Consider the following 25,381-nt stretch of genomic DNA (forward strand, 5'->3'; position numbering starts at 1 on the left):
AACAACGTCAAATTAACCCATAGAATTCTATTTGTTTTGGTAATTTAATGCAAATATGATATAATACATACATATAGAGCAAACATATACACACAAATAAAGACATACATTTTCATATTAAAAAAATCTAAATATGAACAATTTCATGTACTTACGATGCTTATACTGAGGGTCCATTATAGTTTTTATTAATAATTTAGAATTTTGAAATATATATTTTCTCTTCAATTTAACTGAAATGTTTTAGTATTTTTGTTCTGTTTTAAATTTGTAAAAAATGTACTTTATTTTAAGCTTGGTTTCAGTTTTAATGAATTATAAGAACTCAATAGACTCACCTTGTTGCCCTTTGCAAACTGACTGAACCAGGACCCAGGCTTCTCCTTTGTCCAAGAGTTCGTCTTTACCTTTTATAGAACAAATAAATAAGATTCATATGAACACAGTGTTATTCCGCCGTTCAGACTATGCAATATTTTGTTACAATGCTCAAATGGCATCATGGAAAATAAGCATGTCAGACTACACGTAGCTTCTTGAACAAATCATCCATACTTGTCTTTAGCAATGCATGTGATGTCATTAAGTGGGCGGGACTGTAAACTGACTTCCGGGAACAAGAATAACAACTAAACATGGAGGACATGGAGGACTATCTTACATGGAGGACTTTAATTAAAAATAAAGCAGCAATCTGTTTTTATTGAACTACTATAAAGCATGAATGAATATGTTCACTATGCATTTATAATACCAGTTGAAGTGCCTCATGAAATCTCATTACTCACTACAAAACCAATGCCAAACAGATCATCCTAGAAATATTAAACAGATTAGATACTGTATAGTCTGAACCTGAAGTTAATGATGTTGCAGATAAGCAATAAAGACAAATATGAATTAAGTAGAACCCTTACATTCTCCACTGCTTTGCTGGGATACAGGCAGGTCTCTCCGCCGGCAGTGAAGTTACAGTAAACCTTGAAAGAGTCGCGAGCGCAGCCTTGATTTGGATCAATCCAATACTCGCCTAAAATAGAGATATATAAAGTATTAGACTGTAAATTGCTTCCCTATTGGCTGTGCAATGCGTCAATCATGTAATATCCATGACAACTGTACCATCTTTCAGATCTGGCTGGCTGAGGTGAAGATCCTGGCAGGTGCGGGCGGGGCTCTCCTTTGTGCCCAATGGGAAGCGCATGCTCTCGATCTCCTGCCGCAGGGAATTAAGTGAGCCGAAGATCTCCTCCATTCCTTCATTACCAGTCAGGAACTCAGAGCCGGTGGTGTCGGCAGCCTCAGCGTCAGTCTCAGACAGAATCTTACTGGCGTCGATGGAGCGCTTAGACTTCTTGGGGATCTGAATGGGCAGCGGCTGGATGACATCACCAGGGGGACCCTAAAACAATTCAGATGCATCTTGTGATGGGATGATCTGTTTTTCAGTCTTCACTATAGTGTTTTTTTAAGCTCATCACAAAAATATTCGACAGATTTTCACTCACAGGTGGTCCTGGTGGTCCTTGTACACCCTTTTCTCCTTTAGGACCAGCTCCACCCTGTACCACAGAGACAAGATAGAGAAAAATTGTATCATTTTAGTGTAAAGTGTAATAGAAGGTAGAAAAGTCACCAATGCACAATGCTTTTTAAACTTTTAAACAAGGATTTCTGAAGGATTACTTACACTGGCACCTTTAGCTCCTTTGACACCCCTCGGGCCCTGTGAGAAACATCACATCCATTCAGCTTCAGGCAAGTTTAAATCATGAAGAATAGGAGCATTTTCTTCAGAAAATGAGCATTTGGTAATTTGATAATGATATTGAGAAATGGTAACGTGTTCACTCACAGGCATACCAGCAGGACCTGCAGGACCAAGTGGGCCAGTTCCTCCAGATATACCCTAAAATAAAGTAGATCAAGAAATGAAAAAAGACAGACAAAATATGGCATTTGATAAAATGGTTGTGTACAATACTGAGCAATCGTTTAGGATCAGTAAAGGTTTAGAGTTTAGGAACACTGTCTTTCATGCTCACCAAAGCTCTACAAATATAATAATGATAAACATAAAATATTTTTACAATATAAAACAACTAAATTCTCTTTGAATATTTTTTTTTAAATGTCATTTATTCCTGTGAAGGTAAAGCAAAATTTTCAGACGATCCTTCAAAAAATACTTTGCTCAAGACACATTTGCTGTGTTTACCTATTTTGAGAACAGTTGTGCTGCTTAATTAATTTGTATTGTCAAACCGTGGTTATAATTTGTGTAGGACTTCACCGTTTCTCCCTTGGGTCCTGTTGATCCCTGAGGTCCTGGCATGCCTCTGTCTCCCTTCTCTCCTTGTTCTCCAGCAGGCCCAATCAGTCCGAGCATACCTGGATGTCCCTTCTCACCTTTAGAACCGGGATCACCACGAAGACCAGCCAAACCTGGAGGACCCTGTTAGAGGAGGGGGGATTATTTACCATTCAATAGAAACTCAATTGCATGAAGCAGGAATAGCAGTTCGCTATACCTGAAGTGTTTAATGTATCAATAAATGAATGTTGAATATTTAGTTCATCACTTTATATTTAATAATTCACAAGGTCTTACCAGAGGTCCTGGAGGTCCTTTAGGGCCTGCAGCACCTGGAGAACCTTGCTCACCCTGAATGAAGTTATCAGATCATTATTTTGATAAATAATATTTATAGTTTTTGTTTAATTACAGAAATCACAGAAAAATGACATACCACTGTTCCAGGCAACCCTCTTAGACCCTCAGTTCCTGGTTTTCCAGGTTGTCCCTGTGGCCCTACGGGGCCAGTTTTTCCTGGAGGACCAAGAGCACCTGAATCACCCTAAAAGAAAACAGATTGTATATGATGAAGACTACTATGGAAAGCCTGTTTAATAAACATTGTTGTATGCTCTGGTTATATAATCTTGCCTTGCTTCCTTTCTCTCCTTGACGGCCCTCCGGTCCCCTTGTCCCTGCAGGACCCTGAAATATGAATATTTATTTTATCAAGTATGCCAGTGTATAATGTACATACTGTCTTTCAATATGTACATTAAACAATGAATAAATCTACATATGGGGTGGTTATGGTGGTATTGTTGTGCATCAAGGTGATCTTACTCTCTTTCCTGGAGGTCCAGGTGGTCCGTTCTCTCCGGTTGGTCCAGGTGAGCCCTAAAGCCATGTAAAGATAGTACTAAATAAACATAATTTATGTTGAAAAACACATTTGTGTAAGGAAATGATAACTCACGGCTTCTCCTTGTTCTCCATCCTCTCCTCTGTCACCCTTAGCACCATCTTGACCCTATAAAGAAGGTCAGAAAGAAAGCTCTTCCTTGCACTTATGTATCATAATAAGAGTATGTAAGAATAATGCATTGAAAGTCTAATTTAATTTAATGTGGCCTTCAAGTGTCATGTATTGTACATAAATGACATTAGCTCTACTCACTCGTGGTCCAACTTCACCAGGGGGTCCAGGATCACCAGGGAATCCAACAGGACCCTTAAAAACACAAATAACAGCTGCTGAAGAGTCTCAGTCGGACCTATGTTTTATTTAAAAGATGTGTCGTGATTAACACGTACAGGGTTTCCTTTGGGTCCGTCATCTCCAGTGGGTCCCTTTCCTCCAGGAGGACCAGGGGTGCCAGGTTGCCCGGACTCTCCCTTCTCACCACGCTCTCCTCTCGGGCCCTGGGATTAGACAAGCAAAACATTGAAGATAGCTGTGACATGCTATTGCAGTTTCTAAATTATTTTCTATGTGAGCCTGTTTTTACAGGTTCAAAGAATGAATACATAATACATAAAAACATCCTCACCAATTTTCCTGGCTCTCCACCAACACCTGGTGGTCCAGATTCACCAGGCTCACCCTGAACATACAAAATTAAAGATCAGTCAATAAGAACTGTAAATATTATTAAAGAAATAGACAACATGCATGAAAAACTGAGCTCATCTACACTTGCCTTCTCTCCTATGGGTCCTGGATTACCCAAACCTCCTGGAGGACCTTGGGGACCCTGAAAAATAATGACCACAGAACGATCCATTTTTCCAGTGTTTACAAAATAACAAGTGTAATAATGCATTTTGTAAATAATTTTAGTGCAAATTAAGTTACTTACATCAGCGCCATTAGGACCAGCAGGACCACGCGGCCCTGGAGGACCAGGAGGACCCTACAGAACAGTCACCATACACATTATAATACAACATACAACATACAGTGTCATACACTGTATTATACAAGCAATGTGTGATTCACTTTATATCTATCAGAGCAGAGTATTGAGACTCACCAATGGTCCAACATCGCCTGTCTCTCCCTTTTCTCCACCTGGGCCTGGCAAACCCTAATGAACATAATTAAAGAATAAATACTGATTAAACCATCTTATATGGAGAATTTATTTGGTGAAGGCCCTGATATATACTGTCTGTGCGGGATGTTTGTTTGCCTGATTTTGTTCATTACACCAGTACGCTGGATTTTTTAGTATATTGGAGCCTTAAGCACATTTAAAACAAATGCTGAATACAGTACCTGCAGTCCGATGGGGCCAGGGGGACCAGGGAAACCTCTTGTGCCTTCATCTCCCTTGGCACCAAACTGTCCCTGTTGACCTCTTGGACCCGTCTCACCATCAGCACCCTAATCACAGATATGAAATGGGAACTAAGCACTTCCGATTTGTTCCTATTAAAGATTCAAGTAAAGAACTGTATAACATTAAAATATGTGAATATTTATATCCGTCAGTGAGATTGCTTTCACACTTACCGCTGCACCAGGCTGTCCAACAGGACCCATTGGTCCAGGTGGACCAGGAGGACCCTGTAAATATGCAAGGAATTGATTTATTACAGATAACAAAGCTAAAAGAAAAAAAAATCTAAGCATAGAAGATTTTCACAAATTAAGGCTCTATGTAACGGCTTGACATATTTTATTATATTGACATTTTGAAGGGGTTGCTACTCACATGTTCTCCTTTGGACCCTTTAGCTCCCTTTTGTCCTGGCTCTCCAACCTCACCCTACACAATAAACAAAACAGAGTTAATATTTGACAAGAGCCTCCATCTGAATGTCACAGCTGAAGATCAAGATATGAGGAGGTCACTGACCTTGTCTCCATCCTCTCCAGAAGTACCTGGAGGTCCGGCAGGGCCTGGGAGACCAACTGGGCCTTGGATGCCATCACGACCAGCTGGACCAACCGGACCTTTCTCGCCCTGTAAAAGAAGACGGTTTAAGGCAATGGGCCTCTGTGGAATCTGTATTAGAGACATGATGCAAACGAACAGTAAACACTTACCGGCACTCCTTTTTCTCCTGAAGTTCCAGGGGGTCCCTGAGGTCCAGGTCGTCCAGGTGGGCCGACAGGGCCTGCAGTGCCAGCACCACCTCTCTCCCCAGATGAACCCTAAAAATTTAATTTAACAGCATATACCTATGAGACCACATGCAATGATCTTGTCGAAGTCTATATTCTACTCCTAATATTTTGATGATTTATGTATTATATCATACCGCAGGACCAGGTGGTCCAGCAGGGCCTTCATTTCCTTTCAGTCCTCCAGAGCCCTAAGAAAACAGAGTCAGATTGTAGTTATGAGTTATAAAAACATTTAAGCATAGTTATAAATAGGTGTAAATCAGGTATAAATCACTAAAACAGTTATAAATTGGTGTAACAAACACGTTTTGTTTTACAAGCGCAAAGTTTTACAAAATTCACAGAGCAGAATCAGCAGGTCTTATTACTGGAGTTCCTGGTAGTCCTCTCTCTCCTGGGAATCCTCTAAGTCCAGGGGGTCCATCTTTACCGGGGCCACCAGGAGGACCGGGATCTCCTTTGGTTCCTTCTTTACCAGAGGGGCCAGATAGGCCTTGCTCGCCAGGTGGTCCTGGAGGTCCAGGGTGGCCACGCTCACCCATCTGACCAGTCTCACCAGAGGGACCCTAAACAAAAACTTGACTTGAGTAACTCTCGCATTGCTCACTGATTTTATAGATTTAATTGATCTGAGGAATTTTATAACATTTTATTGAATAAGCATATAGCATATAGCTTCTATCTTTAATGGTAAATGCTAAAAACTCACGTGTGGTCCAACAACTCCAGGTGGGCCAGGTGGTCCAACTTTGCCTTGGAAACCCTATGAATACAAAAAGGTTAGTGTTGCTGCACTTTTAATCATGTTCACAGATAATACTGTAGTTTAGAGGGTACATACGACTTCGCCTCTCTGTCCAGGGTGTCCAGGAAGTCCATCTTTCCCTGGAGGTCCCTTCACAATACATTTGAGACATCAGTAGGTATTAGAGACAAACTGGACCAAATTAATAATTAAACTAAATATACAAATAATTCCTTACGGGAGGTCCCTTTGGCCCAGGAAATCCGTTAGCACCCTGGGGTCCTGTTAGTCCCTAAAACAAAAACAGAACCATAAAAAATACATTACAGATGAAGAAAAGATTAGAAGCTGTTAATAGATTGCTTATTGTAAAAATGAACATACTCTCTCTCCAGGTGGTCCAGGAGGCCCGTCACTTCCTGATCCACCCTAAAACATCAAACATAAATTGGCTATATGCACATAATTTATAATCATTGATGGTGACCAAATATTTTATTGAGATTAACTAACCCTAAATTATATTCATACCTTAGCACCTGATTTCCCAGTTGCCCCACGGGGACCCCTCTGCCCTCTAGGACCCTAAAAACATAAAAACATTTGACTCAGAAATGCATTGACCATCGTTTTACAAATCAGCACAATTGGTTTGTTCTCAAATCCAGTGAAAACTACTGCTGTCTGGGACAGACATAAGAAATTATAGTGTACGACATGAGATGTTTAATTTATAACTGGTCCTTACTGTCGGCCCTCGTTGTCCTCTTGGTCCAGGTTTTCCGATCAAACCCTAGAAAGAGAAAACACAATTCAACTTTTACTTAAAATGTGACATTTTTATTCCTGTTAAGTTTTACTCTGTAAAGACTAATGTAAATGGAAAAGATCTGAAAGATTCACCCTTGTGCCCTTCTCGCCATTTGTACCAGGGAATCCTGGGAAACCAAGGGACCCCTAAAAACACAAGAATCACACTCATTATATGTGTATTCGGTTTGACAAAAATATTATTGCATATTACATGAGTATATTTTTGTTTACCTTTATTCCTTGACGTCCAGGATATCCAGGAAGTCCAGGCACACCAAGTTTACCCTAGAAAGACATTATTTAGTAAACATTTCATACATCTTCTAGACGAACAAACACATTTTACATATTTATCATTACAGTTTATGAAAATTATATAAATAGTATTTACATAAATACTTGTTTACATCATATACTGACTTTCACTGACTAAAAATCTGAATTTCTATGATCTATGAGCACTGAGCAAATATAAGGACAATTATATCTTTAATTACAGGTTATCCAGTCATCTGTTTAGGACAGTGTTAAAGCCCAAAGCAAAGCTGGACTGGAAGTTAGACCGAGTTGCCTTATTTAATTTGAGGGGCTTGTTAGTCATTTTGACTAGATTAGATTATAACATCAACCCAACATTGATTAATGCATTAAATAATGATTATTTAACACCAATCTAAGATTTTAAATGCAGTCAAACCTCCACAATAATTAGGTTGTAATCTTATAAGTTCATTTTGGTGAGTGATCATTTATGCCACTGAATATAGGCTTCACTTAAAAAAAGAATGATATAATTATTGAAAAATTACATTTTGATCAATTTTGCTCAAATTAAAATTAATAGCAAAAACACATATGATATGGAAATAAATACACATGTGAATTCATAATATGCAAATAAATGATTATAGATTCATTTTGATTAATAAAACAAGAGAAACTAAATCCAAGCATACAAGATTTTCAAATTGAAGGCCCACTGAAATGGCTAAATACCCTTATATGTTGACATATTTTGATATATACACATTTTGAAAGGTTTGTTTACAAAACCCATGACATTCCAAGAGATGGACAAAAAATATCCCCTGGCTTTCAATGTCTGAAAAACTCCTTTTAAAATTACACAATATTCCAGAAATGACCCATAGAAACCGTGAAAACCAAACATAGCTAAAATAATATATAATACAACTGTAGAATTTACACCAAACTAACCTTCTCTCCCAACAGGCCGAGGGGACCAATTTCACCAGGGGGTCCGACACGACCCTTTGGCCCCTCAGGACCATCCTCTCCTCTCGGGCCGGGCACGCCCACCTCTCCCTGTTAATGCACAACCAATCTCAGTGGGCAGTTGAAATGGGTCAACGCAGCCAATGCTAAATCACATGCATATTTATAATTCTCTATCCACTGGTGCATACCCTCTCTCCCTTCACACCAAAGTCTCCTTTGATTCCTGGGAATCCATCCTCACCCTAAAAGAAAAACTGTTTATTTAGCACATACCTTTGCTCCTGCGCTTGTGGCATAAACAGCTCACAATAAATATTTCAATAATGATAAGCTGACTTAAGCAAATGTTTTTTAAACCAGTACTCTCACCTTCTCTCCCTTATGACCCTTCAGTCCACGGATACCTTGAGCTCCCTGTGAATGTAGCAAAATATTCAGTCTGTTATCTCTCTGAGTAAATATGAACTATTAACAATTATTATTAACATTTTATTACATACAGATATTCTTAACAAAAGAATCATTTAGACAAATATTTCAATAACATTTTCATTTTTCCATATTTAAATAATAAAATGGATAAAATGATAAAATGAATGCACAATATATCGCAAAATTATTGTTATTGCAATAATAGTATATGCAATACATGTATCACAGACATGTGTGATCAAACACATTTATTTTATGCATTGTTGTGTTTTAAAGACCAGTTTTTTAGTTTGAATTACAATTAATTAGATCAGAAAAATGTCTTTCACCTGTTTATTTTCATATCATTACATAAATAAATTATCGCATATTTTCCTAGTGTGATGCAGCCCTAATAGATATCCAATATTTATCCATAATAAACAGATCAGAATAATATCTACTATACCTTCAATCCCCGAGGGCCAGGATAGCCAATAGACCCCTGAGGACCATTAGGACCCTAAATATGAACAAAAATAAATAAATAAAAACAACCAGCAAAACATGAACACACTACAAATTGAATGTAATTGTCATTACTGATAACACTACATAAAAAGTAAATAAATAGTGGCAGACATTACATCTAATCCATGAAGCTGCATTGAGAAATCTACTTAGTATTATGAGACTCTCTCACTTGATTTCCTTTGGTTCCACCAGGACCTTCCTTTCCGGGATGACCCTGTGGGACGCACACAGTTGAAACATTCATTACAACATCTAACAAGACATACATTTTTGTTTTGCCATACACCTATAACTGTTCAGTTGTTCATTCACATGAAAGTCAACACAAAAAACCAACGGGACGTTTTCAGTACTTTGAATATGAATAGACAAACAAACAAACAAAAATGAAAACAAAAAAATCATGTCTAGTACTTACGGGAGGACCATCAGCTCCTGGCATTCCTGGTAGACCTGGCTTTCCTGTGGGTCCCTTTTAGAGAACATAGAAAATGTCATCAAGCGCATTCAAAGATAAGTTGAAACTCATTTTTTGTGCTGTTTATACTTTACAACACTTACTTTCTCTCCTGGTGGTCCAGTCGCACCCTGTGGACCTGGCATTCCCTGTTACACAGACAAACATTAATATCCATTATAATTTTATACATGTGTCATTAAATTCCTCATTAAATTGTCATTGTTCACCTGTGTTCCTGGAGCCCCCTGCTGGCCTGGAGGACCGGGCTCTCCTTGTGGTCCCTTAAAGGAGCAACGACAAGGTAAATGATGTTCATATGCCATCATTTTGTTTCTTTTTATTCTTATAATTGCAATAATTAATCTACGTCTAGTCTATTAGTCTATAGTCTACATGCAAATACATTTTTATAATTTGAATGGTAGAGAATTTGCATTAGGATTATTGCCAGAAAACTGAGATATACTTACCAAGTTTCCTTTTGGACCATGTGGACCATCATTTCCGCGAACACCCTGGAAAAACAAAATGGAGAAATGAAATAGAGAACAATCTAGATGCTAAAGGCATAGTTCATTCAAAAATATCCCTTAAATGCACATTTTAATATCTTGATGTGTTAAAGATGGTAGTCGTGTGGCTGCGCAACCACAGCAAATGAGAAAATACGTATATTTGAAGATCTGACTCAAAGTGTCCCAGTTATACTAATTTAAAGATGGCTAGCTTTGCTTTGGCGGTCTTTGTTTTACTTGCTTCCAAAGTCCAAGGTACAATTAATTTTCAGAAACTATATTATTTTATATTACCTCAATTCTCAAATTCTCAAAAAAATCTTAGAAGATTTGTTACTCTCCCCAAGCCACCCCTGCTCTGATCGGTCAGAAAGCCCAGTCTATTGTTATTAGTCTATTGCGTACAATGTGTGTCAGAATAAAAGTGGCATTTCAGGAATTTTTAGTAATATTTGAAATGCTTTGGTGATTTATGTAGCTGAAGGAGCTTTCAATGAATACTCACAGGAGGTCCAGGAAGTCCAGAAGGCCCTTTAGGCCCCAGCAAACCACGGGGTCCCTACAAAAATGAAAAAAAAAAAGACTTATCAAAATACAAATCAATGAAATCCAAGCAAAACACAGAGCCTTACAGATTTAGGACAAAAGGGCAAATCAAAGCTGCACAGGTCAATGCTCTCACAGTCAGGTTCTAAAGCCTTGCTTGGTTCTGACCAGATTGTAAAATACACACGCTCAACAAAAACACTCACAGGTTCGCCTGGAAGACCTCTGGGTCCAACATCTCCATCATCTCCCTGATAAATGTCAAGAGGGAAAAGCACAATCAAATACAAGGTTTCTATGCCTTAAAAAGATGATGATAAGTGACAGATCATGAGTATGCTTAGACAAAATGTAAAAAATCCCTGAAATGTACCCTCTCTCCATCCTCTCCATGTGGTCCTGGGGGTCCCATTCCTCCAGGTTGACCCTGCAGAAAATATTAATACATTCTATAATTATGCTTCATATTTCAGATAGTGGACCCCTTCTTGTCTTATTTGTAGATATGCATTTTTTAACATGAATAATGAAGTTAAAATGAATATCCATACCCGATAACCCTTGTCACCAGGCAAACCAGGAAGGCCATCAAAGCCGCGGTCACCCTAATACAGGAAAAAACACTCATTAACTGCTTGGCTAAAATTTTTAATCAAGCTCAACATGACTGCAATGAGTTGAAGGTTTAGAAATGGAAGATACACACAACTAAAAAAAAAACACAATGAATCACACATAGATCACAACTTTAATGAAATATCTGACCTTAATTCCAGACTCTCCTGGCATCCCTCTGGCTCCATCAGCACCAGCGCGACCCTGCAGGAAACATCATATATCAACAATTAGTTTTTCTACACTACTTGACAAAAGCATATGTGGATGTTTTCAGGATATAACAGCGTTCTTGGTAATATCAGTACTTTATCACTGTACTCACCCTCCGACCAGCTTTGCCAGGAGGACCAGACACACCCTGAGGACCCCTAGGGCCCTACAAAACAGAATAGGGGTACATGATAAATGTCTGATTTATGTAGATAGTCTTTTTACAGTATAAACAAGATAAATGTACAGTATAGGTAAATGTCACAGCATTACAAGATGACTCAATGTGTGGCTAATGTCTTGAAATTAACATCAAGAGTTATAATGTTGGAAAAAGATGAACACAGGACCCTACCTGAGCACCAGGGTCTCCTCTTTCTCCCTTAAAGCCAGGACTACCAGGTGTACCCTATTTAGAAGCCAAATAAGAAAAAGAAACAATGTCAAAAATGATCAAAATGATGACAACAACAAAAAAAAGCACATGACAAGGAACATGTATAACAAATTTTGATTAAAATCTGTTTATTTATTTATTTGTGTTTAGTTTTTTTTACCAAAGGTCCAGGACGGCCAGTGAAACCCATTGGCCCGGATGGTCCTTTCAGGGCCAGCTAGACAGAAGAAAATTGTGTGAATTGTAAATTAAGATGTGTAAAGTAAGGTCCGAACACACAACGCACAAAAGCTATAAATAGAAATATATAACAATAGACATATTTGTGTCCACACTGACAAACAATAATGATCTGTTTATATTTAGTTACTGCTATTTCTGCATGACCCCCTTGTAACCAGCAGATGTCCTCAGTGTGCTACTATCACATCTGACCAGTAAATCCAGCTCGTGTAACTTTTAACTTGCTTCTTATATATCAAACTGTGAATTTAGCTATCGTAGTCATTGTGGAATAAAAACCACACTAATTATTTTTTCCAGAATGGAGGAAACACAAAAATGCTGAAATTAGCACTGAATACCTGAGGTCCTGTGATTTTACTTCATGTAATATACTTCAGTTTGCTAGCATAGTTTGCATAACTTCCATCTATATTTAGCTTTATCTATTTTTGGCATAACCAATTGTTTTCAAGACAGTCATTATCTTAAAATAATCTTTGAAAAGAAGGCCTAACATCAAGCAGAGCTCCTCCACAATGTTGTGTGTAACTTAAAAATGCACAATCCCTTTATAAAACATGTTCTCAAAACCATTACAATGATACTAGTTCTCTACATCTTTATAATTATAGCTGTGGTCCGAACTCATTCATTTTTAGAACAATGTCTTTATAGTTATCGTGTTTGGTGTAAACAGACAATAGTAATAAATTAATGTAAATCGATTGTTATATCACAGTTTGGACTAACCCGAGCCTGAGACAGAATGGCTTGAGCTTGGGCTTCCTGTGCAGAGGCAACGGGTCCCTTCTCTCCAGCGCTCTGTCCAAAGCGGAACTGCAAAAACAGAAAAGGAGTGTGCAAATTAGTTCTTTGAAGCACTTTAGATGTGGGAGCTCAGAGGAAGCTGTTTAAATGTTGTGAATCTAGTGCTGAAATTACTTTCAGAGCACAGAAAGAAAAAGACTCACAGGAAGCATGACAGAGGTTCCTGGAGGTCCTGGGACACCATCTGCTCCAGGTAGACCGGCCTTTCCAGTAGGACCCTACAAAGATAACCAGCATGAAGGTTTTAATTACAATTACATACTGCTTAATTCACTAAAATAACTTGTAATGTAATGTAATAGAAAATATGATGCATATTTCAGATTAGCATACTTAGAAGTCAAGAAAATGTCTACGCACCCTCTCACCAGGATCACCGACAGAACCAGGTTGTCCTTGAGGGCCAGAGGGGCCAGGGAGACCCTAATGAAAAGACACATTTAGAAACTTAACTTTTGCTATAACATTGTAGCTAGCATAGTAAACACCAAAATATGAGGAGAATCACTATATCAGTAAACATGTCATTGTTAGATTAATTCATTTGCAATTTGCAAAGCTCAGTTTGGATGTTGTCGGAAAGGACGTTCTGCTTTACAGTCAAAAATGTCTAATATGATCAAGGATTAGGAGCTTTTATTAATAATAAAGTCACTCAAAATGTTTAAAATAACATACTGCTGGTCCTTCTGGTCCTGGTGGTCCTTCAATCAGCATGCCCTGTGAGCAAAAAATGATGCATTTAAAAAATACTGACGTTAAATCAATAAAAAAAATAACTTTTTAGCCATTTAGTAGCACCCCCTGGTGGTCTGGATGAATTACAGGTGCATTTTACGATTTACAATTGTCAACCAACGTCATAATATTCAGCTAATATTATTAAGGAAGCATGAAGCTTACAGGTTCAAGGACAGCAGGCTCTCCCTTCTCTCCCTTAATGGCTCGCACTGAGGCCTGAGGAAAACAGATATGTAACCCAAAACAGAGCACAGTCAATATAAAAAGGAAGAAAGCTCCAGTCCACAAGAACAAGAGTCAGATGTAGGCTGAGCAATCTACACTCTCCTACATTACAACCCTTTTTCGTCACTTCCTATAAATTGAATATCACCATATGCCTTGAATAAGTATTTAATTTAAATGTAATAAATACTTTGTAGACGAAGAAGGCTTAAAAAGTCACTTATCTGCTGCTGTGAGGTCGTCCATCTAAATGATGCACATTAGAGACTTACGTAACCACTAAAGAATATTTTCCTACAGCACAATAATACATACTGAGGAGCTTTGATGTTGAAGTCAAGAAACTCAAGTGATGCCCCTCCAAGAAGATACTGCTGTTCTATGCTGATCATGATTAAGGCTGGTCTCAGATCAGCATGAGAGCGGCTAAGTCTACCAATCCTGAAGCAGCTATACTGAGCTAGGCACTCTAGAAGACTTGCAGAGGAATCTTTTGCAGATGGATCAGTGTTAAATTACTTTAAGAAACAAAGTTTGCCTACAGGGCAACCATTTCCTGTTGATGGCATAAACTTGCTAGCCCATTACTCTAAGCAAACTTGACTTGGTCTTAGGTAAACATTGACTAGAAATGAGCTGAAAGTATTTTTGAAAGTGAAGTTCTCATCCAAAACCTATTGAGCCTTGCTGTCTCCTACCAAACAAGAATAAATCTATAATAAAATGACATTATATTACACTTAAAAAAATAGAACAGTTGTTAAATTTAATCTAGGCACTAAAATGACAATAAATAGAAATTAAATTAATACAAATGACAAAATCAATAAATTATTTAATTATTAAATAAAAAATTATATTATTTACTACACAAATAAAATTGGTATATGAAAAATTGAACAAATTATATGGAGTCAGAAATAGATTATTAAAGTAGATTTAAATATTATTAATTAAATTATCAGACTTTATATTCAAATATTCAAATTTGATAATTCATAACATTTTTATCATTATTGTCCTATATTTAATTAAATATTCATATATTTATAATCAATATTTCTTAATATTTTGGCTCACTTGCCATCTTTAAGACGTGTCTTTCAAATATGGATGAAACAAGACCTCATATAGGCAGCATAATTGTGGTTAAAATCATAGTTAAAGAAAGTATAATATGCACACATAAAAAAACTTGAAGCAGGTGCACAATCAAAAAAACACCAAAAAGGTTTTCATCAGGTCAGGCAAACAACACCAAAATTTGCTGCTGCTTAATTCTTTTTTAGTTGAATCTATTTTAACTATTTAACAAGACACTTCAATCAATTTAACTTGACTTAATTTAATTTTAACAATTCAAAAAATAAAGTTGAAACCTAATAACTTAAGTAAAATAAGTTAAAGTAACAAAAAACCTGTTGTCATGATTTTCTGACATTTTTAAAAGTGAATAAGTCAACAAAAATACACAATTCTTCTCATTTTATCAGCACCGTCGATCACACCTAAAACAATTCAATGAAACTAGTTAATGTGAACAACATTTTACAACAGGATATCATACTTTCAGCCACCCTCAGCGAGGGAAACATAAGAATTAAGAGAATTTTGTTGAGTAACACCATAAATCTAACTTAAATGATCAAATGTCATTGTGACTTGGCATTTATATATAGCTAAAACAAAGTGTTGTCTAAAAATGCCAATTGAAATAACAAACACGGAAATAATATATGGCTAAATAACCAAAGAAGCCCCATTACTGTTCAATTTAGTGCTTTTAAACAGTTTATGGACTCTGCATTATCTAGGTATTGAATGAATAAAAGCATGGGGTGGATATATAAATACAATATTATTACAGAAGAAAGCTATTTACATGTACACATTCAATACTCTTTCTCCAGAAGGTTAAGTTTGGAATTAGATTTTTAAAAAGTTGACATTTTGATGACATGTATGATTTTTATGTATTGGTCGCATCCATTTCCTCAACGGGGACAGTCTCATTGACCTGGACTGTACTATCAGGAGCATTCAGGACTGTCCTATCAGGAGGATTGGATAATTAAGAGGGAAAACGGATGAATGAATAAAGCTTTTTACATTTACACATTAAATAAAGGTTAAATTTGGAATTGGATTTTTATGATTTCTGAGTTTTTGTATTTACTGTATATACCCTTTTTTCATACCTTATTGATTGACTGGATAATTAGTTTAATGAATTGTATTACATGTGATTGACGATGCTGATAAAAGGATAAAAAGTTGACATTTTGATGACATGTATGTTTTTTGTTTGTTTTTTTAGAGCAAAGGTGGCAGTGTATCGACTTCTGTTTGTTGACAATAAAATCTAAGTTCACTTTCTACTTTAATGAGGACAGTAAATTAACATATTGTAAGGAAAATTAGAAAGCAAAACCTTTCCAGATTAAACCGTATGTGCACATATAATGAGTTGCTTTAAACTTCTGTGCTGGTAGGCAGACAACTAGGTTTTGGAAAGCAGCTTAAGTCAGAAAACTTCACTTAGCTAGTCTTAACATCCACCTGCTTGATGCCTCTGCAAGATTCAAAGCCGAAGCGAATTCAATTTAAGCCTTTTTCAAAGCTTTAAAATGAATTTGCTGGAAAGCACAAGGTAACTTACACCCCCCTCCTCTGTCACAGCTGACAGGGCAGGGCCTAGTGTGTCCTCCGTCTTGCCCTCAATGATGGGCTCATTGTAGTCCTTGTAGGAATAGTCATACTCCTTCATCCCAAAGTCGCTTGTAATGTACTCCTCAGTGAAGGGCTCTTCTGGCGTTTGAGACGCCACCTCACCACCTGTCTTAGTAGCATCCATTTCCTCAACGGGGACAGTCTCGTCGACCTGGACCGTACCATCCGGAGCAGATGTAGGGGTGGAGGGGATTGTTTGGAGGGTTATATGGTGTGTAGGGGCAGCAGTGGGTTGGATAATAGAGGGGGGAAGTGGAAATGAGAAGGCAAAGAGACGGAATAATCAGAATAATAGATCTTACCTGTTGCAAAACAGATCATGAGAGAAGACCATATATGAAAAGATATGGGCATAGGTTTTCAGACACACACATTTTCATACAGCACAGGCTGAACTCACCAAAACTTGTTCTCTCTTTTACAACTTCATTGTCATTTAACAGCCAGTTCACACAAGAACAATATATATAGAAAACAGATAACCGCCACACTAACAGATGGTTACATTCTGTTAGCTCCGACTACTCAAGCTCTTTAAAGTAGTGTTTCTCAATAACATTACTGGAGGACCACCAACACTGCATGTTTTGGATGTCTCCTTTGTCGGTCACACCCCTTACAGGCCTTTCAGTCTCTGCTAATGAGCTGATAATCTGAATCAAGTATGTTTTGTTAAGGAAAAAGGAAAATTTGCAGAGCTGGTGGTCCTCCTTGAACGTGGTTGAGAAACACTGCTTTAAAGTCTGGTGAATTCTGATTGGCTGGTGAATGGTGCAATTATTCATCAGCTAGAATAAAATGTTTTTCTTTGAACTGGTTCAGGATTAACTGCTCCTACAGTAGGTGACACTTTAATATGAGCATTAATGCCGCACCTTGAACCGCCGCAGCTCTAAAGGTGTAAGAATGTGTTTTTTAGATATGACCGCAGTTTGCAACTATGCCACCAGGGGGCACAATGGGACAGGATGCTGTAAATATTCTGCTACTTGTAAATAAAGATAAACAATGTATGTGTTGTTTGCTAGTCTTGTTTGGAACAAATATTAAAACTTTATAGTTATAGTTATCATCCTTGATGTGATAGGGCTTTTCTTCTCCATCATCAAGATAGCTAGGCAAAATGTGTGACCATAATTACAAGGATTGTGGCTCAAGATGAATGTGAGTCCATATTTTTTATGAGTATCTTCCAATATTGTTGTAAATAAATAATATAGTCCAAAAACAAGGACCACAGAATCACTCAGGTCTACAGCAACACAACATAAAGCAAACTCTAAAGCACTAGTTCATCACATCCTAAGCACATCCTAACATTCTCTTACCATTGTATTGTCGACTCTTTCATTTTACTTTTTGGTCATCATGTAGGTTGTCCATTTCCAAACTATTACTGTTCATAAAACTTTGATTCTTACATACAAACCTGATCAAAATGTATTTCCATAATCTAGCTCACCTATTTACAGCTCACTAACAGTAAATGACTGTATATAAAATAAATCAGACTCCCAAACATATCTTACTCTCAAAAGAAACTGTCCAGCAATGAATGCATGGTATTCATTCCATATTTGCACCATTTCTTTTGCGATCTTTGCTCCTCAAGATTTCGGTTCTTATGTCAAGATTGATTTTTGACATAAGAACATGAAGGAAAATCTTGAGGCGAGCGGAAACAAAAGAATCACAAAAGAATTTCTGATAAAATAGATGCAATGCATTCAATTTTGCAGATAAGCACGGCACTTATCACGGCACACAGAAATGTTAATTGTTAATGTAAAACATACACGGGCTGGTCTCACCTCCATTGTGATTGTTAAGAGTAATTAAGAGCTCGTCTTAGCTATATACATGGGTGTGGGTTACCTGGTTAATGCTTTCTTCATATCCAGTCAGATCACTCTCTGGCTGTGGAGCCGCCTCTTCCTCTACATTGTAATAATAATCGGTCTCTGTGGGGGTGTGGTCAGCCTCTGAGTAAGCAGGATCTACGTCCTGATTGGAGGAGGCCGAGAGGTGGGTGGGGTCAGGGGTGGAGGTAAGCAGATTTGAAGGGGAGAGATTGATTAGTATGAAACGAGCTCAGTTCTGATAAACTTGTGACATGCAGAAAGAAGAGACCAATGTGACTTTGCTGATAGAAGACGAGATGTCTTCTGGCAAAACACCATTGCTCTCGTGTCACAGTAAAATCAGAACTGGATCAGATCAATTAATCTTGGAATAAGCCTTTACGTTGTGAAAGGCTTATTTTATTCATCAAGATTTGCTGTCCCTGACAGATTTTAATTTTAACCTGATTTGGTTTAATTAGCCAAGTAAATAACAGGTCAGGTTGGGTCAAAAGTTGACTTTGCGGATGTTGACATTGGTGTCAATGGTCTTCAAACCATTTAAACACATTGTCAACAATAATAAACAACTTTTAGACACACAACCATGATTTCACAGGACAGATCTTCAACAAAACAGAAGTGAGTGCAGCATCACAGAGTCGCTATTTTAAACATTTACTGTGATGCTGCTTCTCCCATAGTTCATTCACATATTATTGACAGGACTGCATTTCACAAACAACACATAAAAGAAAGAGAGAGAGGCTGAATCAAGAATGTGAGACGGAGAGAGAGACTCGTTGTGTCATGTGTAACATTGAGCTCTACCAATGATTTAATTGAGGGGTCTTATGTTTCTAAACTGATCGCATGCTCTAATTGGTAATCGACTTTCTACAGATTGAAACGTTTGGAGTGAAAGGAAATAAAACAGAAGACAGACAGTTTATATACCGCTTATCATATCCTTTCAATGATCAATCGGATCATTTGATATATGAAAGGGTGGAGGAGATCCAGTGAGTCTGTATGTCTCCAACCTCACACTTGGTCAATGTTACCTTCATGGTTTTACACAGTGTTTTATTTAAACATTGATGTATTTTGAATTGAATCTATACTGAAATATTAGGTAAACGCATGAAAAACCTGAAGGTAAGATGTACGTACACATGGAGGATACATGTACGAGTTGTATCTGTGAACATCTTCAATGAAGACAAATCCCAGATCAACTTTCACTCTTGTGAATACAGCACTGAACCAGAATGCTGAGGTTGGAGATACAGCTCTAGGACTGCCATCGCGGGCTCTTGATTTTGTACCTGTTGATAACCATTGGTCGGTTTCTTCTTGATGGTGGTGGCACTCACAACAGCCTTGTTGAAGGGTGGGAAATTCCTGGACATTGATTTGACGTTATTGACATCCAAGATGTTTTTTGAAGGTCGAGGCAAAGGCACGGGGGTGGGTTTGAAAACAGCAGGCTTTTGAGTGACGGAGACTACTTTGGCTTTGGTGTCTTTTGGTTTTGCAGGGGATGCATTGGCTTTCGTTTTATCTGTCTTGCTTTTGGTTGGTTGTGCTTTGACCTGCGCTTTAGGTTTTCCTGTCACAGTTTTTGTAGTGGGATTTTCTGACTTCTTGGTTGTTGCTACTTTGGTCACAGTCTTCACTGTTTTCGGGCCATTGCCATTAGTTTTAGCATCTCCGTTTGTTTTTTTCCCATTCCCATTCCCATTGCCGTTGTTATTGGGTTTACCATTGCTGCCAGCCTTAGCCTTGCCATTAGTGTCTTTCCCATTTCCATTGCTCTTGCCATTGCCATTACCATTTACTTTAGTTTGACCATTATTGACTTTTCCATTGTCATTGGTCTTCTTTTTGTCGTTCTTTGGTGCTGGAGTTGCTTTTGGTTTAGCCACTAGTTTAGAAGCAGGAGTGGGTTTTATCTTTGAAATCAATAATTGTGCCGCTGTAGGTTTGTTCTTCGCTGTTTTGGGTGCTGGTGTTGGCTTGGCTTTAGCGGGTTTAGCTGGAGCAGCCTTTGCAGCTGGAGAGGCTTTTTGCTTAGTGACTTTGCCATTGTTTGCCTTGCCCGCCTATTTGATTATTATTAATATTGTAAAGTGTAAGTGTCGAGTCAGCATTTATGAGAAGATTGAATGAGAGATGGGAGGATAAGGGATGGGTGGGATTGAAAGTAGTGGGGATGGACAGAAAAAGAGAGAGAGAGAGAGACAAAACAATGAATTTAAGATCGCTGGCGCTTAAATTACTAACTGAGATCTCACTGGCATTACTGGATACAGTATAATGTTACGGTGACTTTAATTGATCAGAGTCATGAGTTTAGATTTAGTGAACTTAATTTATACCTAATTAAATACAAAATGATACTGTTTTCTCCAATAATGCCAATCTCCACATTAAAAAAGCAGCATGTTGTGCGCATGGGGATGTAACGCTGTGAGGCACTGGGGATTTAGTATGCTCAAATAGCATCTGCTAATAAAACTGATGCATGGCTGGTATACTGTGCTGCCCAACAGCACAGATAGAGAGAAATTAAAGGAGAGGAAGTAAGGTAGTCATATCACACCATTCATAATCCCCTTAAAACATATCAAATGACTTGGCTGAAGTGGAATATTATTAATTATATTAATCAATTTGAAAGGAATGAACGGTGTGGACTACCCAGAAGCAGAAGCACAAACTGTACAGAATCTACTCTAGATGTTGACACATAATAGGCTAAATTAAAGTAGTTACTATTTATTTAACTAAGTCATCTATTCTCACAGTGAAGTACAACATTCAAGTTTAGGTTTAAACATTGCAATAAGCACTCAAGATACAGACATGACTGTCCACAGTGGAAGAGAAACAGCACACAAAGTGAGAATGAGTGAGAATACAATACTAGACAAAATGAAAGTTAACCTTGGAAGTGGAGAGATGGATGTAAATACACATTTAGACACAGACGCTCGCTGTACATATGAACAGTTCACGGTGACACAAGACACAAGAGAACTCACAAGTTTTACAGGTGAAAAACAGTTTGAACACATGCAAATTCACATAGGAATAAAACAAGGTTTTAGGAAAAGAAATGCCATGCAATTATAAGAATTAAAAGTGGCTTCCTTAAAAACCTGAGCTACTTTGTTAAAATCAGATCAATAAGTTACAATAACCTCGTTTATTTACACTTGACAATTCAGAAACTGGAATTTCGTCTTGCCAATAATTAATCTAAATAAATTACTATGCAGAATTACTACATTGTAGTAATTAACCAGAATTTGCATGTTAGTTGTAAAATGATTCAAATGAAAAATGTTTGTAAAAGATAAAGCAGCTCATGTGACTGTAAAATTTGTAATATGGACTAATAAAACTTCATACATGATCAATGAATACGTTTGTTCTTATTTAGTAAACAATTATTTCTATATCCAGCCTGATCTCTCGAGGAAACGTAACTAGTTTAGTGGCTAATTCATACGAATTAATATGAGTTCAGTCATACAAAAATGTACAATTCTTAAAATGATTTTTCCACTCCTAAACCCAACCATCATTGGGGGATGAGCAAGGCGTACTATATTGTATAAATGAGATCGCACGAATTCATACGAATTAGCCACTAAATCAAAAAGTTATGAGCTGCTGTGAGATAGCGTTGCTATATCTCTTGGTTTGACACAGTATGGCCATGATCTGTGAATGGTGTGTGTGTGTTTGTGTATGTGTGTGTGCTGATCTTCCAGTGCCCCTTTAAAATCCACATACACACAAGCATGTACTGTCCAACAAATACATTCTAACACTATTCAGGAACATATACATGACAAAGGACAACATGTAGATGACACGAGACACAATAATACAGTGTTATACAGTATGTGAGGGACGAGGTGAAAGAAGGTGGAGTACGGAAAGAGGACGGACTTCACATGGTGATGCAAAACAGGGGTGAACAGAAAAGAGAGGAGGAGTCAATCAAAAGAGACGGGTAAGTTATCATTTCATCTGTGAACTTTCATTATGGCTGTCATTTAACAATAAAATTATATATATATATATATATACTATATATACAGTTTTAACTATACACTACCTGACAAAAGTCTATCCAAATTTTAGGAACAGCAAATAATAATTTGACTTCTAGTTGATCACTTGGTATCGGAAGTGGCTTATAAGAAAGACAAAGGTCTCTAAATTACGCTAAATTTCCCAAAATAAAATATGATCATGCCTTTATTTTTAATTATTTAATTAGGACAGTAAGTTCTGACGACTTTGCTTAGACAAAAGTCTTGTCACTTAACAGAAATAATGTGCAGTATAGAATATAAAGTCATTGTGCAGTGGAAGATGAATTGATACTGTGTATGACTCCCATGAGCTTGGAGGACTGCATCCATACATCTCTACAGTGACTCAAGTAACTTATTAATAAAGTCATCTGCAATGGCAAAGAAAGCGTTCTTGCAGGACTTCCAGAGTTCATCAAGATTCTTTAGATTCATCTTCAATAACTCCTCCTCCATCTTACCCCAGACATGCTCAACAATGTTTATATCTGGTGACTGGGCTGGCCAATCCTGGAGCATCTTGACCTTCTTTGCTTTCAGCAGTTGAACAGATGATTCATCGGAAAAATCGACCTTCTGCCACTTTTACAAGTGATCAACTAGAAGTCAAGTTATTATTTGTAGCTCTTAGAACTGGGATCGACGACAAGACTTTTGTCAGGTAGCGTATATACTAATCCCAAAAATATGATAATATTTGCTATTGTCACAAATAATCTTTCATATTGTTAACAGCTGCATCGATTTCATCATAATATTTGCATACTGACTTCTTATTGATATTCTTTCTTAAAAATATTTCAGATTTTTTTATTCTAATTTTTTAAATTGTAGAAAATTTTATGTTCAAATATCTAAACATCCTTAAAATACATAAAAACATAATATTTTATGGCTTCGTAAGGCTTTATAGATGTATATATAGCTTATCACTTCATCTAGTTAATAGAATAAGCATTTTAAAAATGTTAATAGGGATGTTCAGGTGTTTTTATTGTAAAATGAATAACTTAACTCCTGTTATTTCCTTGAGAAAACACAAATCTAGTTTTTTTTCCATAACCCATGCCGTCTCTTTCTTTTCCTCTCTTTTCTGATTCACTCCACTGTCGCTCTCCCTCTTTACCTGTTCAGTGAGGGTCTCGGCTGGGACGGAGGGAGGTTTGGACGGGGAGGGAGGGACACTGGTAGTTCCTTCATAATAATAGGGGTATTCATAATCATCCTGCTCTTCATCAAAGTGCTGAGAGACATGTGGGGGAGAGAGAGGAGGAGTGAAGCCAGAGGAATGCAGAGGAAGGGCACGTGAGTGACAGCGAGGGAATGAAGCAAAGGAGATGAGTGAAAAAAGAAGACTTTGGAAAGAGACAGTGATAGAGGAGAGAGGAGAGAGACGTGATGGATGAGTAAAGTGAGATGGAGAAACTGGAGGTGAAGTTCACAGCAAAAGTCAGGATGAAAGCATGATGGATTTATCATTTGCTTATCAGACTCATGAGTTTGAGTAACACTTGGATATTACTGCAAATCACATTGAGAATGAACAAGAAAACAAATGCATTCATCTGAAAGCTAACAGTAGTGTATAGTTTAGGCAGTAAAAAAATAAAGCTCTTATATGCAGTTCAGCCTGCAGAGAGATTAAACTGACACAGTAATGGCCAAAATGTATTCCCGGCTAATAAAAGTTAATTTATTTACCCTTTATTTAACATATTGATGCAGATTTTCAAAAATGTTGTGTAGTTGTAACTAAAGTGTGTACATTATTTGGTCCCACTTTATTTTAAGGTCCAATTCTCACTTTTAATAAACAATTTACTTCAAATAAACAAATAAATACAAATGAACTCCTGATTTGCTGCTTACTAATAGTTATTAAGGTAGTAATTAGGTATTGGGTAGGATTTGGATGTAGAATAAGATCATGAAGAATATGTAATTTCAATATATATTAATAAACAGCCGATATCTTTATAGGAAGCAGATGATAAGTCACTAGTTAATAGTGAAAAATGTTCCTTTAACTGAAGTGTTCCCAAATTGTATTTGTGCTCAGCTTTTAAACTGCAGTTTGTGATAATGCAAGGAAATAAGTTCATTAAGGAATGCACAGCAGAACGGCTGCCAAACAAACAAACAATTAATAATTCATTAGACTGCAGTGACTGTATTTTTTTAGTGGCTAATAATTTTATTAAAATGCATTAATAAAGTTTGGTGGTTTTCGCTTTCAAATATCATACAAGTAAATATTGTGGAGAGATTTTGGCCATTACTGTACTTCTGGACCTATAATCAGACTGAAATAGTTTTGCTTAAAACACCTGGAAAAGTAAAAATCCATTGTCCAAAATAGCTGTGTTGCTTAGGATTTATATTGTATTCTATAAATCTCAGGAAGTATGTATATATATATATATATATATATATATATATATATATATATATATATATATATATATATATATATATATATATATATATATATATATATATATATATATATATATACACGGTTGAAGTAATAAGAAAATTATTACAAAATTATTTTTAAAAACTGTATCAGAACTATTAGCCCCCCTTTAAAATTTTTTTCTGTTTTAAATATTTCCCGAATTATGTTTAACAGAGCAAGGAAATCTTGACAGTATGTTTGATAATATTTTTCTTCTGGAGAAAGTCTTATTTGTTTTATTTTGGCTAGAATAAAAGCAGTTTTTAATTTTTAGAAACCCATTTTAGGGTCAAAATTATTAGCC

General features: G+C 36.9%; 1 protein-coding gene across 8 annotated transcripts in view; it reads right to left on the reverse strand.

The window, feature by feature from the left end:
- Positions 1 to 25,381, reverse strand: part of col11a2 (collagen, type XI, alpha 2) — a 47,043-nt gene that overhangs the window by 5,441 nt on the left and 16,221 nt on the right. For 2 of the 8 annotated variants that reach the window (XM_056479589.1, XM_056479588.1), the window contains 58 exons: positions 19,836 to 20,612; positions 18,542 to 18,670; positions 16,596 to 16,817; positions 13,874 to 13,927; positions 13,649 to 13,690; positions 13,331 to 13,393; positions 13,114 to 13,188; positions 12,893 to 12,979; positions 12,078 to 12,134; positions 11,876 to 11,929; positions 11,633 to 11,686; positions 11,458 to 11,511; positions 11,244 to 11,297; positions 11,066 to 11,119; positions 10,899 to 10,943; positions 10,652 to 10,705; positions 10,102 to 10,146; positions 9,859 to 9,912; positions 9,733 to 9,777; positions 9,590 to 9,643; positions 9,341 to 9,385; positions 9,107 to 9,160; positions 8,596 to 8,640; positions 8,415 to 8,468; positions 8,206 to 8,313; positions 7,219 to 7,272; positions 7,078 to 7,131; positions 6,923 to 6,967; positions 6,706 to 6,759; positions 6,559 to 6,603; positions 6,413 to 6,466; positions 6,271 to 6,324; positions 6,139 to 6,192; positions 5,798 to 5,995; positions 5,564 to 5,617; positions 5,349 to 5,456; positions 5,158 to 5,265; positions 5,014 to 5,067; positions 4,812 to 4,865; positions 4,575 to 4,682; positions 4,330 to 4,383; positions 4,156 to 4,209; positions 3,997 to 4,050; positions 3,847 to 3,900; positions 3,611 to 3,718; positions 3,474 to 3,527; positions 3,273 to 3,326; positions 3,140 to 3,193; positions 2,948 to 3,001; positions 2,751 to 2,858; positions 2,612 to 2,665; positions 2,294 to 2,455; positions 1,856 to 1,909; positions 1,691 to 1,726; positions 1,509 to 1,562; positions 1,123 to 1,402; positions 918 to 1,030; positions 339 to 407 (listed from right to left, as the gene is read on the reverse strand). In XM_056479589.1, coding sequence (XP_056335564.1) covers positions 339 to 407; positions 918 to 1,030; positions 1,123 to 1,402; positions 1,509 to 1,562; positions 1,691 to 1,726; positions 1,856 to 1,909; positions 2,294 to 2,455; positions 2,612 to 2,665; positions 2,751 to 2,858; positions 2,948 to 3,001; positions 3,140 to 3,193; positions 3,273 to 3,326; positions 3,474 to 3,527; positions 3,611 to 3,718; positions 3,847 to 3,900; positions 3,997 to 4,050; positions 4,156 to 4,209; positions 4,330 to 4,383; positions 4,575 to 4,682; positions 4,812 to 4,865; positions 5,014 to 5,067; positions 5,158 to 5,265; positions 5,349 to 5,456; positions 5,564 to 5,617; positions 5,798 to 5,995; positions 6,139 to 6,192; positions 6,271 to 6,324; positions 6,413 to 6,466; positions 6,559 to 6,603; positions 6,706 to 6,759; positions 6,923 to 6,967; positions 7,078 to 7,131; positions 7,219 to 7,272; positions 8,206 to 8,313; positions 8,415 to 8,468; positions 8,596 to 8,640; positions 9,107 to 9,160; positions 9,341 to 9,385; positions 9,590 to 9,643; positions 9,733 to 9,777; positions 9,859 to 9,912; positions 10,102 to 10,146; positions 10,652 to 10,705; positions 10,899 to 10,943; positions 11,066 to 11,119; positions 11,244 to 11,297; positions 11,458 to 11,511; positions 11,633 to 11,686; positions 11,876 to 11,929; positions 12,078 to 12,134; positions 12,893 to 12,979; positions 13,114 to 13,188; positions 13,331 to 13,393; positions 13,649 to 13,690; positions 13,874 to 13,927; positions 16,596 to 16,817; positions 18,542 to 18,670; positions 19,836 to 20,612 — 4,947 coding nt within the window. Of the gene's footprint in view, positions 1 to 338; positions 408 to 917; positions 1,031 to 1,122; positions 1,403 to 1,508; positions 1,563 to 1,690; positions 1,727 to 1,855; positions 1,910 to 2,293; positions 2,456 to 2,611; positions 2,666 to 2,750; positions 2,859 to 2,947; positions 3,002 to 3,139; positions 3,194 to 3,272; positions 3,327 to 3,473; positions 3,528 to 3,610; positions 3,719 to 3,846; positions 3,901 to 3,996; positions 4,051 to 4,155; positions 4,210 to 4,329; positions 4,384 to 4,574; positions 4,683 to 4,811; positions 4,866 to 5,013; positions 5,068 to 5,157; positions 5,266 to 5,348; positions 5,457 to 5,563; positions 5,618 to 5,797; positions 5,996 to 6,138; positions 6,193 to 6,270; positions 6,325 to 6,412; positions 6,467 to 6,558; positions 6,604 to 6,705; positions 6,760 to 6,922; positions 6,968 to 7,077; positions 7,132 to 7,218; positions 7,273 to 8,205; positions 8,314 to 8,414; positions 8,469 to 8,595; positions 8,641 to 9,106; positions 9,161 to 9,340; positions 9,386 to 9,589; positions 9,644 to 9,732; positions 9,778 to 9,858; positions 9,913 to 10,101; positions 10,147 to 10,651; positions 10,706 to 10,898; positions 10,944 to 11,065; positions 11,120 to 11,243; positions 11,298 to 11,457; positions 11,512 to 11,632; positions 11,687 to 11,875; positions 11,930 to 12,077; positions 12,135 to 12,892; positions 12,980 to 13,113; positions 13,189 to 13,330; positions 13,394 to 13,648; positions 13,691 to 13,873; positions 13,928 to 16,595; positions 16,818 to 18,541; positions 18,671 to 19,835; positions 20,613 to 23,745; positions 23,863 to 25,381 lie in introns of all 8 variants that reach the window. The other 6 variants (XM_056479593.1, XM_056479590.1, XM_056479594.1 and 3 more) reach the window with 6 other exon arrangements.

This window comes from Danio aesculapii, chromosome 19, assembly GCF_903798145.1.
Source record: "Danio aesculapii chromosome 19, fDanAes4.1, whole genome shotgun sequence".
NCBI lineage: Eukaryota > Metazoa > Chordata > Actinopteri > Cypriniformes > Danionidae > Danio > Danio aesculapii.